The sequence below is a fragment of the Trichosurus vulpecula genome, chromosome X, assembly GCF_011100635.1.
Source record: "Trichosurus vulpecula isolate mTriVul1 chromosome X, mTriVul1.pri, whole genome shotgun sequence".
Taxonomy (NCBI): Eukaryota; Metazoa; Chordata; class Mammalia; order Diprotodontia; family Phalangeridae; genus Trichosurus; species Trichosurus vulpecula.
The window spans coordinates 29,714,975-29,729,160 of NC_050582.1; the positions used below are offsets into that span (position 1 = coordinate 29,714,975).

General features: G+C 38.5%; 1 protein-coding gene across 1 annotated transcript in view; it reads right to left on the bottom strand.

Moving 5' to 3' along the window:
* MTM1 (myotubularin 1) overlaps window positions 1-14,186 on the bottom strand; it is a 103,297-nt gene that overhangs the window by 48,833 nt on the left and 40,278 nt on the right. The window contains exon 5 of the mRNA XM_036740066.1: window positions 4,140-4,250. Within this exon, the coding sequence (XP_036595961.1) occupies window positions 4,140-4,250 (111 nt within the window). The remainder of the gene's footprint in view (window positions 1-4,139; window positions 4,251-14,186) is intronic.

Consider the following 14,186-nt stretch of genomic DNA (forward strand, 5'->3'; position numbering starts at 1 on the left):
AGCCATTCCTTAAGTGAGGGGAACCTCCTTAGTTTCCAGTTTTATGTTATAAAACAGTGCTACTATATATGGGTGTATGTATGTATGTGTGTATGTACATATGTGTGTGTGTGTGTGTGGTTCTTTTCCTTTTCATTTGATCCCTTTGGGACAGAAGCCTAGTAGTGGGGTCTAACAGTATACACGGTTAATTGACTTATGGGGCATAGTTTCAAATTGTTATGCCTGGATCGAATCACAGCTTCACCAACAGAGCAATAATGTACCTGTTCTCCTGTAGTCTCTCCAACATTTGTCATTTCCTTTTTTTTTGCCTTCTTTGCCAATCTGATGGGTGTGATCTAGCTAACATTTTAGAACAATGTCAAATAATAGTAGGAAGAAAGGGGATTTGCACCCATCTGTAATGGTTCCACCACTTCCAGGATTACTAGCTCTAATTACTAGAACTAAGATATTAAAGGGATACTTGCTGCTTCTCTTAGTAGAATGTTAGCATTTCATCATTGTAAAGCTCCTCTTCAATTGCTCAAATAAACATCTGCCATTCTAGATTTCTCTTGACTTTTGTGTTTGCGTTTCAAAGTTCTTATTCAGCTCTGCTCTTTTCATTAGGAATGCTTGAAAGTCTTTTATTCCATTAAGGATTCATTTTTTTCCCTTGTAGGAGTATACTCAGCTTTGCAGGGCAAGTTATCCTTGGTTGTAAGCCTTTATCTTTTGCCTTGTGTGATACTGAATGTGGGTCTCTGGAACTTAAGTTATGTCTTTATGGATGCCTGTAGTTTTTTGTCTTTTGATGTGGGAGCTCTGGATCTTGGCTATTCTTAGGACTTTTCCTTTCGGGGTTTCTTTAAGGAGGTGATTGGTGGGTTCTTACTTTGCCCTCTGATTCTAATAGGTTGGGGAAGTTTTCATTTATGATATCTTAAAACATAGTGTCTAGGCTTTTGAAAATCATGGTCTTCAGGGAATCTAGGGATTCTTAAGTTATCTCTTAGGCTTGTTTTCCAGGTTAGCTATTTTTGATAGTGAGAACCTTATATTTTCATGGTGTCACTGAGTTATGCTTGATCTATTCTAAGTTCTAGGGCATTCAATTTTGGGGTAAGGTTTAGCACTTCCTCTTCTAAGGTATCTGTTCTTCTTTCAGTTATTTCCTCTAGAGCTTTTGTTTTTTATCTCTAGCATATTTTTCCCCCAGATATTCATGTAGTCCTCGTGGAAAATCTATTCCTTTGTGTCTTTGTTTGTAGTTATTGTGGAGTTATTCAACCTTCCAGATTGAATTCTTAGGTATTTCTAGTTCTATTTCTAGTTCACTCTTTATAGTGATTGGTACCTTCTGTTTACTAATATCTCCAGCCTTAGTTCCTAAATTGGGACTTTGTACCAGGGCCAGGTTCCACTCCCTACTGTGCTTTTTGGGTAGAGTGGTTGGCCTTGCTTGGTCCCAACATGGGTAACTTGGGTTCCTGCACAGATCTATATCAAAGTTCAAAGCACAAGGTTTGGAGGGCCCTTTAGGGAGTCTTGGGGTAGAATGCTAGGGGCTTCAGAATCCCTGAGCCTTGTATGTTCCAGTCTGGGCACTACCATGCCCAGACTGGCCCTGCTGCTTCTAAAGTCTGTTCTTTGGGTTTCTGATCGGTCTTGGGTTTTCTCATGAGAGCCCTCTAATCTTTCTTCCTCTGGATACAAAGTCTTGCAAGACACTGGTGTCTCTTGTATCTCTAGTCACAATATGAGGCTTCTGTTTTGTCTGGCTGTGCAAGCTGGCCTGGGTTTTCCTGCAGGCCTTGTTTTCTAACTCCCACTGAATTTTGGCTAACTTTTTGTGCAGTTCTGGAGTGGATGGAATCATTTACTATAATTTCTCATTAGATTTCTTGATCATTGTACAGTCAATTCTTAGATTTTGTGCTGGACTAGATATGCTAGGCTGCCTAACTCTGTTCAGGCACCCAACTTAGCTTGAAGTCCTCATAACCCTTCATTTTTAAGCAAAGGATCAACAAATGTTCTACCACATGCAGGATCCCACAAAATACATACAGCAAGAAGACAATTAAGACTATGGTCCAAAATTTTTATCTATGGCTCGAAACTGATCAAGCTAAATAGATGAACCCTTTCAGATCTATTATTCTATGTAATTTTAAAGGTGCATGACTGCCTAAATACAAATTCTGTCAAATACAGCTGAATTATTCACATCATACTGAGCTATGGAAGTACTGACTTAAAGAATAGTTGGAAAAATCAGAATACTAGTTGTCTATCCATAAATCAAAGCACAAGCCCAATGGAGGAAGAAATGTACTTTTCAAAGTTAGGTTTTGTCAACAGTTGCAACTATAATGATTGATTATATAAGCACTCCTAAGGCTGGAGGGTCACAAGCGGCTCCAGCACTCTAAGTGGAAGCATTTCAGTTTTCTAAACTGTCAACAACTGAATTTCCCAACAATTATACTTAACCATTCAGCTAAAAAGATATCTGATTAATTCCTAGATTATTTTATGAACAATTATTTTTAAGTGTTAATGATTCCAGCCAATTTAATAATCACCTTCCTTCGAATATGATAAGAAGAGCTGAAGTGTCTTCTGGGAACACTAATAAAATAGAGTCCTATAAGCTCCCAAGAAAAACATTGGTAAGAGCTTGGGGCATGGCTTTTTGAACTACACTGACACTAAGGATGCAGAAAATGTTCCCAATATACTGCATCAACTGAGGCTTCATATTATACTATTAAAAGTTTCCTTTGCTCATCCAAGCTCAGCTCCAATCAGAGATGCAAGTTTGTCTATCAGTGGCCTCCAAATACAATGAAAAAGAAGGAACCAGAGCAGCTTTTTTCCCCAATGTTCTAGCTTATCAAATCACTTAAGTATCAGGGCATATAATGCTGACTTAAGAAGCTGATCAAGGCAGTAGGTAACAGCTAACAGTAATAAGAGACAAGACAAAAAAATTTAGATATGTTTCTACTCTGGAAAGGATTCCTAAATTTCTTCAGTCTTCTACACAGAGCAGTAAATTAGTCCCTAATAAGCTAAAGAGAAAACCCACATACTGGGATTGATATTCACCATGAAAATTATCAGAAATCATTGGACTGCAAGCTGGGAGATCTGGGTTCTAGTTCTTAGTTCTATCTTTGATCTTTGAAAAGCCCTTTGGGGCAGCTAGGTGGTGCAGTGAGTAGAGCACCAGCCCTGGAGTCAGGAGGACCTGAGTTCAAATTTGACCTCAGACACTTGACATACTTACTAGCTGTGTGACCTTGGGCAAGTCGCTTAACCCCAATTGCCCTGCCTTCCCCCAACAAAAACAAACAAACAAAAAATGAAAAAGTCCTCCGACCTCTCTAGGCCTCAGTTTCCTCATCTGTAACATGAGAAGGGTGAACTATACATGTTCTCTTCAGCTCTAAGATTCTATGATATAATTATTCTATACATGGCATATTTCTAATACAAAATATATCAAAGGCAAACTTTATTTTCAGAGGGGATCTTGATTTATTTCCTGTTAACAGAAGGATAAATCTCACTGATTAAAAGGCAGTTAAAGTACTGTCTTCTCTGAAAGTAAAGAAAGCATAGAATTGCTCCATGTTAAACTACTACATTATTCCCTAACCACGTTGTGATCCAAAAATAGATGAAGTTCTTTCTATTTCATTAAAGACATGCTCTATTTATTTCCTCCCACTTTTTTAAAATATAAAATCTCTGTTGACACACTGTTGGTGAGGGCCACCTAGAAACGGCCTCAGGAAAAATAGTACCTGGCTCTCCCTGCCCCCCCAAAGGTTTGCTTACTCTTGTGCTAACAAATATTATGCCTAAGGGATACAGTAACAGTACTGAGAAGGGACAATTTCTTTCCCCTCCACGTTTGGCATCAAAAGCAGGTTATGTGTCTCATGTAAACTGTTGCTCTTGACAGTTCTGTAAAACTACATCTTGAGAATGTATGATACAATTAAGGAGGGAGGTGAGCATCTGAATGGAGAAACATTTCCAAAATCTTAGGTTGATACAAGTGTTTCAATTTCTAAAGTTTTTGTTTGTTTGCTGGATCTCATGTATCCCTTGCTTCATGATAAAAGTGTTAAATATCTTACTTTGCAAGTAATATCTAGTCCATAGGAATTCTCTCCTCGGCTTGAAGCTCCTCCCATTTTTTCAACTCTTGCAATGACACCCAGAGGAATGTCAAGTAATGCTCCAGAATCCTAAAAGAGACACAAATGCAAAATATCAAGAAGTCAAGTGCATCTTTCTGGGGCCCAGGCAACTCTTTCTAACTCTGTAGTATAAATTAGTTGTTGATCTGCATTGGCAGAGGGATTGTCTTCACCAGAAGTTTCCTACATTAAAGAAATCACATTCTTACCCTCCTACCCCCAAACAAACCATGAATCTATCAAAGCTTCATAGGCAATATACTGGAGAATTTCTTACCTTGAAATTGTAAAACTTTATAGATAAAAGTATGACACAACGGAACATATATAAACAGCAAGGATTAAAATAGGTTTACATGCCCAAATCTCGAAAAACAGTCCCCCAAAGTCTAAAACCCCACAAGGAACAGATTTTTGGAAGCCCATCTGGTGTCTTTGAACTGTTGACCGACCTTCCTTCCTTCCTTTCTTCCTTTTTCTTTGATATAGATATATATGTGGAACCATACAGTATATGCTTCCACGCATCAGTTCTTTCTGTGGAAGTAAATAGTATTGTCCTTCATAGCTGATTGGAATGTTCATATTACTCAGAATAGCTTAGTCGTTCACAGCCACTCTTGGAACTATAATGCTACTAATGTATATAACGTTCTCTTGGTTCTGCTTGTTTCACTCTGCATCAACCTGCTTGTCATTTCTTAGAGCACATTCATATACCACAACTTGTTCAGCCGTTCCCCAGTTGATGGGCATCCCCTCAATTTCCACTTCTTTGCCAGCACAAAGAGAGCTGCTCTAAATATTTTAGAACATATAGGTTCTTTCCCTTTTCCCTGATCACCTTGGGAAACAGATACAATAGCTTCTGTAGTTATCCTTTTCATCATTTCTTAACAGCGTAGCAATACTTCATTCATATATCACAATTTGTTTAGCCATTCCCCAACTGACGGGCACCTATTTTGTTTCCAGTTTTTTGCTACCACAAAAGTGCTAGTATAAATGTTTTGGTGTATGTGAGAACTTTCTTCTTATCAATGACCTTCTTGGGATATATGCCTAATACTGGAATCTCTGGGTCAAAGGGTATAACACATTTTTATAATGCTTTGGGCATACTTCCAGATTGCTTTCCAAAATGGTTGGATCAGTTGCACCAACAGAGTATTAGTATCCCAATTTTTCCACATCCCCTTCAACATTTGTCATTTTTCCCTTCTATCATTTTAGCCAATTGGAGAGGTGTGAGATGGTATCTCCAAGTTGTTTTAATTTGCATTTCTCTAATTAATAATGCCTTAGAACATTTTTATATGACTATATATAGCTTTGATTTCTCCTTCCAAAAACTGCCTGTTCATATCCTTTGACTATTTATCAATTGGGGAATGATTCATATTCTTATAAATTTGACTCAGTTCCCTATACAGTTGAGGCCTTTCTCTGAGAAACGATCTATAAAAAAAATCCCCCCTCGCATTTTCTGCTTTCCTTCCAATCTTGGCTACATTGGTTTTATTTGTACAAAACCTTTTTAATGTAATATAATCAAAATTATCCATTTTACATTTCCCCAATGCTCTCTATCTCTTCATAAATTCTTCTCCTATGCATAAATCTGATAGGTAATAAGTTCCATGCTCTTCTAATTTACTTTACTCCCTTTATGTCTAGGTCATATATCTATTTTAACCTTCTCTTGGTAAGTGATATAAGATACTTGATCTATCCCTAGTTTATGCCAGACTGCTTTCCAATTTTCCCAGCAATTTTTTTCTACCAAATAGTACATTCTTATCCTCAAAGCTTAGATCTTTACATTAATCAAACAAAAGGTTACTGTAGTAATTTACTTCTACACACTGTATACCTACTCTATTCCACTGATCCGCCCTTCTATTTCTTAGCTTCTTAACTATCACCTTACAATACAGTTTAAGATCTGGTACTGCTAAGCCTCCTTTCTTTACATTTTTTTCATTAATTCCTTTGATATTATTGACCTTTTATTCTTCCAAATGAATTTTATTTTTCTATTTTCTCCTCAGAAGTCCAATTTACTTCTGACCATAGACTCCCTAATCTAGATATACTAGATGTATACATTATTCTCTCTTTAACCCAGTTCTAATGAGAATAAGGTTCCCATGCTGCCTGCCCTACATGCCACTGTCCCCTCCACTGTAAAACTTCTTCCATTCACACTTCTTTTGTATGAGATAATTTGCTCCATCTTACCTCTTCCTACTCTATTTTACTTTTTAAGATCATTCTATCATAATCAACTCAACCCCAAACCCTTTATCTGTGCATATTCTTTCTAACTACCTTTCTTCCACTGTTGATTTTTCAAAAGAGAAAACTAAAGGCCTGGGGACACTCTGCTATCACCGAGATGTGTGACCATGAGCAGGTCATTTCATCTGTGGGTTTCAGTTCTAAATCTGGAAAAATAAGAGATGGGATTCCATGACTACTTCTAAAGTCCCTTCTACCTCTAGAATTTTATGATCTATATCTAATCTATGATCTGATGCCTTATTCTATAACCTTCAAATTTTTACTTAAATTATATTTTTGTACCCTTGTTCCACACTTTCTACATCTTTCTGGATTTATTCAATGCTAAAGGCAAATCTTTAAGCCAGCAACTCTTAATGCTGCAAAAATGGACATCAGCAGTAGATTCTGTTTGGAAAAAACCAAGGATTAATGACTTGAATTTCTAAAGACTAATTTGCAATCAGTGCTTCTATATGTTTATCATGAAAATGGAGCATTTATCCTTTTCTTCCCCTGCAAAGTGATCACCTTTTTGGGACACAAAGCAAAGTTTTTTTTTTTAAAAGCCAGTTTAAAATGGCTAAATTATGCAATATTTACTCATAGTAAGGCACCCAATAAATATCTGCCAAATGAACGAATATTAAAAACCAATATTTTCTTTATAAAATTTAAACACATATAATTTTTAAATCATTATTTATTTAATATTTTTAGTTTTCAGCATTAATTTTCACAAGAGTTTGAATTACAAATTTTCTCCCCATTTCTACCATCCCCCCACTCCAAGATGGCATATATTCTGATTGCCCCATTCCCCAGTCAACCCTCCCTTCTGTAACCCCACTCCCCCCATCCCCTTTTCCCTTACTTTCTTGTAGGGCAAGATAAAATTTTATGCCCCATTGCCTGTGTATCTTATTTCCTAGTTGCATGCAAAAACTTTTTTTTTGTTTTTGAACATCTGTTTTTAAAACTTTGAGTTCCAAATTCTCTCCCCTCTTCCCTTCCCACCCACCCTCCCTAAGAAGGCAAGCAATTCAACATAGGCCACATGTATATCATTATGTAAAACCCTTCCACAATACTCATGTTGTGAAAGACTAACTATATTTTGCTCCTTCCTATCCTATCCCCCTTTATCCAATTTTCTCCCTTGACCCTGTCCCTTTTCAAGTGTTTGCTTTTAATTACTTCCTCCCTCCATCTGCCCTCCCTTCTATTGTCCCCCTTTTTTATCTCCTTCCTCTTTCTTTCCTGTGGGGTAAGGTACCAAATTGAGTGTGTATGTTATTCCCTCCTCAGGTCAAATCTGATGAGAGCAAGATTCACTCATTCCCCCTGACCTGCCCCCTCTTCCCTTCCAACAGAACTGCTTTTTCTTGCCACTTTTATGTGAGATAATTTACCATTCTATCTCTCCCCTTCTCCCTCCGTCAATATATTCCTCTCTCATCCCTTAATTTGATTTTATTTTTTTAGGTATCATCCCCTCATATTCAACTCACCCTGGGCCCACCCTCCTTCTCTCTCTCTCATATATATATATATATATGTGTGTGTGTGTGTGTGTGTGTGTGTGTGTGTGTGTGTATTCCCTTCAGCTACCCTAATACTGAGGTCTCGTGAATTACACCCATCATCTTTCCATGTGGGAATGTAAACAAAACAGCTCAACTCTAGTAAGTCCCTTATGATTTCTCTTTCTTGTTTACCTTTTCATGCTTCTCTTGATTCTTGTGTTTGAAAGTCAAATTTTCTATTCAGCTCTGGTCTTTTCACTGAGAAAGCTTGAAAGTTCTCTATTTTATTGAAAATCCATATTTTGCCTTGGAGCATGATACTCAGTTTTGCTGGGTAGGTGATTCTTGGTTTTAATCCTAGCTCCATTGACCTCCAGAATATCATATTCCAAGCCCTTCAATCCCTTAATGTAGAAGCTGCTAGATCTTGTATTATTCTGATTGTGTTTTCACAATACTCAAATTGTGTCTTTCTGGCTGCTTGCAGTATTTTCTCCTTGATCTGGGAGCTCTGGAATTTGGCGACAACATTCCTAGGAGTTTTCTTTTTGGGATTTTTTTTCAGGAGGTGATCATTGGATTCTTTCAATTTCTATTTTACCCTCTGGCTCTAGAATATCAGGGCAGTTCTCCTTGATAATTTCTTGAAAGATTATATCTAGGCTCTTTTTTTGATCATGGCTTTCAGGTGGTCCAATACTTTTTAAATTATCTCTCCTGGATCTATTTTCCAGGTCAGTGGTTTTTCCAATGAGATATTTCACATTGTCTTCCATTTTTTCATTCCTATGGTTCTGTTTTATAATATCCTGATTTCTCATAAAGTCACTAGCTTCCACTTGCTCCAATCTAATTTTTAAAGTAGTATTTTCTTCAGTGGTCTTTTGGACCTCCTTTTCCATTTGGCTAATTCTGCCTTTCAAGGCATTCTTCTCCTCATTGGCTTTTTGGAGCTCTTTTGCCATTTGAGTTAGTCTATTTTTTAAGGTGTTCTTTTCTTCAGTATTTTTTTGGGTCTCCTTTATAGCAAGTCATTGATTTGTTTTTTCATGGTTTTCCCACGTCACTCTCATTTCTCTTCCCAATTTTTCCTCTACTTCTCTTAGTAGCTTTTCTAAATTCTTTTTGAGCTCTTCCATGGCCTGAGACCAGTTCATGTTTTTCTTGGAAGCTTTTGGTGTAGGCTCTTTCACTTTGTTGACTTCTTCCGGCTGTATGTTTTGGTCTTCTTTGTCACCAAAGAAAGATTCCAAAGTCTGAATCTGAATCTGAGTCTGTTTTTGCTGCCTGGCCATGTTCCCAGCCAACTATTTGACCCCTGAGTTTTTCGTTGGGGTATGACTGCTTGTATAGAGTACTTTGTTCCAAGCTTGAGGGGATGTGCTATTGTTTTCAGAGCTACTTCTACACAGCAAGCTCTGCCACACCAGCACTCCTCCTCCCCCAAAAACCACCAACCCAGACTCCCACTCAGATCTTAAGCAGGCTCTGCAGTCCTGCATCTAATCTGCCACTTAATTCCTCCCACTAGGTGGGCCTGGGTCCAGAAGCAACTACAGCTGTAGTTCTGTCCTCAGAGCTGCATCACCTCTGCCGCCCCTGTGGTGGAAGCCAAACCTCGAACTCCTTTCACTCTGTCCCTGCAGTTTTTTCCCCACTAACCTCCTCTGTTGTCTTTGGTGTTTGTGGGTTGAGAAGTCTGGTAACTGCCACATCTCACTGATTCATGGTGCTAGGGCCTGTTCCACCTCGCTACCGGTCTGGTTGGTCCTGGCGCAGCCCACGCTGGGCTCTGCTCCGCTCTGCTCCCAGCTCCGTGTGATAGACCTTACCCAGTGACCATCCAGGCCGTCCTGGGCTGGAGTCCTGCCTCCCTCTGCTATTTCATGGGTTCTGCAGTTCTAGAATTTGTTCAGAGCCATTTTTTATGGGTGTTTGGTGGGTCCTGGGGCTGAGCTTTAGGCAAGCCCCTGCTTTCCAGCTGCCATCTTGGCTCCGTCCCCCAAACACAACTCTTAATAACTGTCTAGAAATCAAAGAATTTGTGAGCCCGGAATAGAAGAGTTTCAGGAGTAATGGATTAACTGCAAACACTGAGATTTTATTCATTCAGGTCTGTTTTACCAAAGATTCCATCAATGTTTTTGGATTATACTTGGAAAGAAACATTTTCTGGATTTTACTGTGGCACAAGGAAACAATACCACATGACTTGAAATTGATTGCCTTAGGAGAAAATTGTCACCCAATAACTTATTTTTAAAAAAAGAAACTTTCACCTACTGCAAAATAATTGGAAAAACATCAGCTAGCTTCAGTAAGGGTATCTAAGTTATGATGGGATTTGTGGAGTTCTGTGAAATTTCCTAAATGTTAAACCGTATTCTTCAACTTCCTAAATGTCTCCTTAAGAAAAATATACTTGCATGCTAAGTGAAAATTCACTACTATACCATCAACATTTATGTCCAAATGCAAAAACAAAAATATGGAAGATGCCATGATGCTCTCTGTACCACCCAAAGAAAGCAAAGTAGCACTGACCCAAAACAGAGCAGAAAGAGGATTCTGAAGGAAGAGAGGTGTTTGTAACGGGCACTAGGGCAGAGGAAAAGAGTTGGGCTACAGACCAGAGGGAACCTCCTGAGACTTCCCATGTACATGGGACAGGGAGAATAAAGCATTTAATCAAGGGCCACCCTGAAGCCAACACTGTCATCAATACTGCTGGACAAGTGTCAAGCCAGTCAATCCTTTGTGAGGTTCATGAAAAACTATGCTTATGGTAAGCAGCCAGAGGGGCTCTGGAGAACTCACAGGACACCTAGCTATAGTAATCTGCTATGATTTTACTCTGACTTCCATGCTAGGTGTGGCCCTGGACAGTAACCTTTATGAGAGAGGCAAGCAGGAACTCACATGGTAAGTCTGTATTCCTCAAGTACCTAGCATGTGGCTTTATGGTCTAGTTCAAGGCTGTCCAACCTTAGGTTTTTATTGAAACAACAGACAATATATTTTGATTTGCCATTTTAGTGAGAGCTCTGCGCTCAGCTTTGTTTACTAAAGCATTTACTTAAGTTTCTATGATTGCAGGCGGGCCACATAAATCCCACTGCAGGCCCATGTAACCAGCAGCTGCATTTTGGACAGCCCTGGTCTAGTCTCATGCTGGTCCAGAGCCATTGGTGATCTGAGTGGTAATGTCATGTTCTGTAGATTGAACCTAGACGTGAATATTTTATCTGCCATGACTGAGCTCAACTACCTATCCAAAGGAAAGGGGTACTGAGGATGGGGAATTGTACTGACAGGTTATCTACTGGCCTACCAGTACAAAAATACTATTCTGTGCTATGTTCTGCCTAAATGAACTCACAAAGACAAACTGGAAGGTCTAGGAATAAGAAAATTATCTTTGCCTTCTCTTGGTAGTGTGTTAACTGACTAAACATTATTAAACATTTAAATGATCTTGAAGGTCCCTTCTGCCACTAAAATGCTATGAATATGACTAAGTATGTAAAGGAGTTGAATATAATTTTGAGTAGAGGTAAATAAAACTACATATGAATAATAACTATGTTATCATTAGAGAACAACAGACATAAAATCTTATCACATTCATTTCTCCAAGGAGCCAAACCTTAAGGCTGGAAGGTGGGTGAATACTCTACAGGGTGGCCCTAAAGTCTGGACACATATGAAATCTCATTAACATCTCATTAACCGTTTCACCAAGGACTCTTATGTTGTTCAGTGACTTCTTTTTTTGGGGTATGCTAAAGGAGGTGTACTCAATGAAAATCACAGATGCAACACACTTGATTGAACTCATAAAGAGTGAATGTGCTAAAATTGACGGCAACGTGGAGTTATTGTATTGAGTTCACATGAATCTTGCAAAGCACATCAACCTTTGCATCACAAATGATGGAAATCATATTGAAGATGTTATTTGTTAATATTCTAATTAAATAAAATGCTGAAAATCTCATTCATTTCATTTCTTGAAAATATGCATTTTTTGCCTTTGTGTTCAGACTTTAGGAACACCCTGTACATGCGTCTACATGCTATGTGGCCATGTACTACACTAGGGTTTCTGGCTGTCACTTTCATAAAAGTGAAAGTGAAAACAGATATCAAAATCAGTTGGAAAGGAGAATGAATTGAAATGCTAATCTCGAGAAGATTTAAAGCCACTTCTTGAAAAAAAAAAGAGGAATCTACCAGTAGAAAATCCTGCTGCCTACTTGTTGGTGCTGATATAAGTTGGTCTCAGAAAGAATACAAATGTAGCTCAGACTGCTACCAAATTCATAGCTCTCACTTTAATGAGCAATATAAATTAGCAGTACTGGTGGCACTTGTTAGAGGATTTTAGCTTGAGTTCAATGAGATCCAGCACCTATCCAAAGATTAAGATATCTAATATTTGAGAGTTGTAGTCTAATGGGCACATTAACTATCTATTTCTGGCCCTAGCTTCTCCAAGTTTTATCCCATTTTATCAACAGAAAGCCAACCAATGTATCTCAAGCCCTTGCACAAATCCTTTTGCTGAATTAGAATGTGATGATGTGTATAGCAAGGTCATAAGAGAATCTGACAGTTTTTGTTTGTTTATCTTTTGTAAAGCTACAGCTGAAGGTATTTGTTCACTATGTCATTCAATAACCTTTACATAAGAACTCACACAATAAATTTCTTTTGACTTTAGTTCCAGGAAAAAAATTCTGTCTCTGTAAATGAATTTACATCTGTTCTTTTGTCAGAAAACAAAAACTCTATAACCAAACGTGTTTGCTTTGTCTTAGCAGCCAGAAAGTTCACAGGCATATTGACTACCCAACTATTAAAAAACGTGTCCCATTCTCGTGCCTGAAAGTGTGTACTCCTCCTGCTTCTTTCAAGTTCTGTTTTATTTTTTAAGGTAATATTTTGCACTTTTTGTAGTTTGTGAGCCATCTCAAGTTCTTTTGTAAAGTAAGCAGCTACTAAACCTTTATATTATTATATTACTACATATATATAATGTAACAATATATAATACTATATTACATTATATTAAACATATAACAAACTAGAAGGGTCTTATTTTTGCAAAGAGGGCTAGGAGTGAGACTAGATTTAAGCTGTCAATGGTACGGCACCACTGGACTACCAGGAAACCACTAGGGCCTAATCAATTAATCCTTCAACAAGCATTTACTGAGCACCTACTATGTGTGAGGCACTGTGGTAAGTGCTAAGGATAAAAAGATAAAAATGAAACAATCCCCATCCTTGCTTTCTAGATATCTGGGGAGAAACACTGTCCGTATACAAGCATATACAAAAGAAACACAAGAGAATTTTATAGAAAAGGGAGGGGGTACAGAAAGGCTTCAGGTACAAGGTGAAATGTGAGCTGATTTTTGAAGGAAAGAGATGATTCTTAGAGGTGGAGATGAAGAGGGAGTGCATTCTGGGCTTGGGGGCAGGCAGCGAAAATGGCATAGAGACAGGAGATTGAATGTGGTGTTCGAGGAATAGCAAGGCCAATCTGGCTGGACTGAAGTGTGAACGGGAGTAATATATAATATAACAGGGTTGAAAAGGGAAGTTGAGACAAATTTGGAAAGGCTTTTAAAGGCAAACAGAGGAGTTGATAATTGATTCTAAAGGCAACAGAGGGCTACCAGGGTTTACTGTTGGTGATGGGGAAGGGCAGGGAGAAGGAGAGAAGAGAAAGTGACATAGAGAGAGACAGAATGATTGATTACGATCTAATAAAGGAATTTCAGAATTCTTTATTGTTAATGAAGCTCAAGGAGGCTTCAGAAATTATCAGTATGGTTCTAAATACTATCCCAAGGCCATCTTCAGCATGTCTACTATAAGCCCAGAGATGCCACAGGAATGAATTAGCTCTGTCTTTCCCAGCTGCTGTCCCTTCCCTGACACCACCCCAGGGCCACTGACACCCTAGCAGAGGGGTCCTGATACTATGGTGTGAATTAGATCTTTTCCTAAAGTAGTCTATAAACCCTGGAGGCAACTACAGAACATACCTGCTGCCCTGCAAGTCTCGCAGATTAGGCAGTAGCCTAGGCCTGTACCCAAGGGGCAACTGAAGATCACCGAGATCATCCCAAGGCAAAATTCCAGAGCAGGGGTGGGGAAGTCTTGA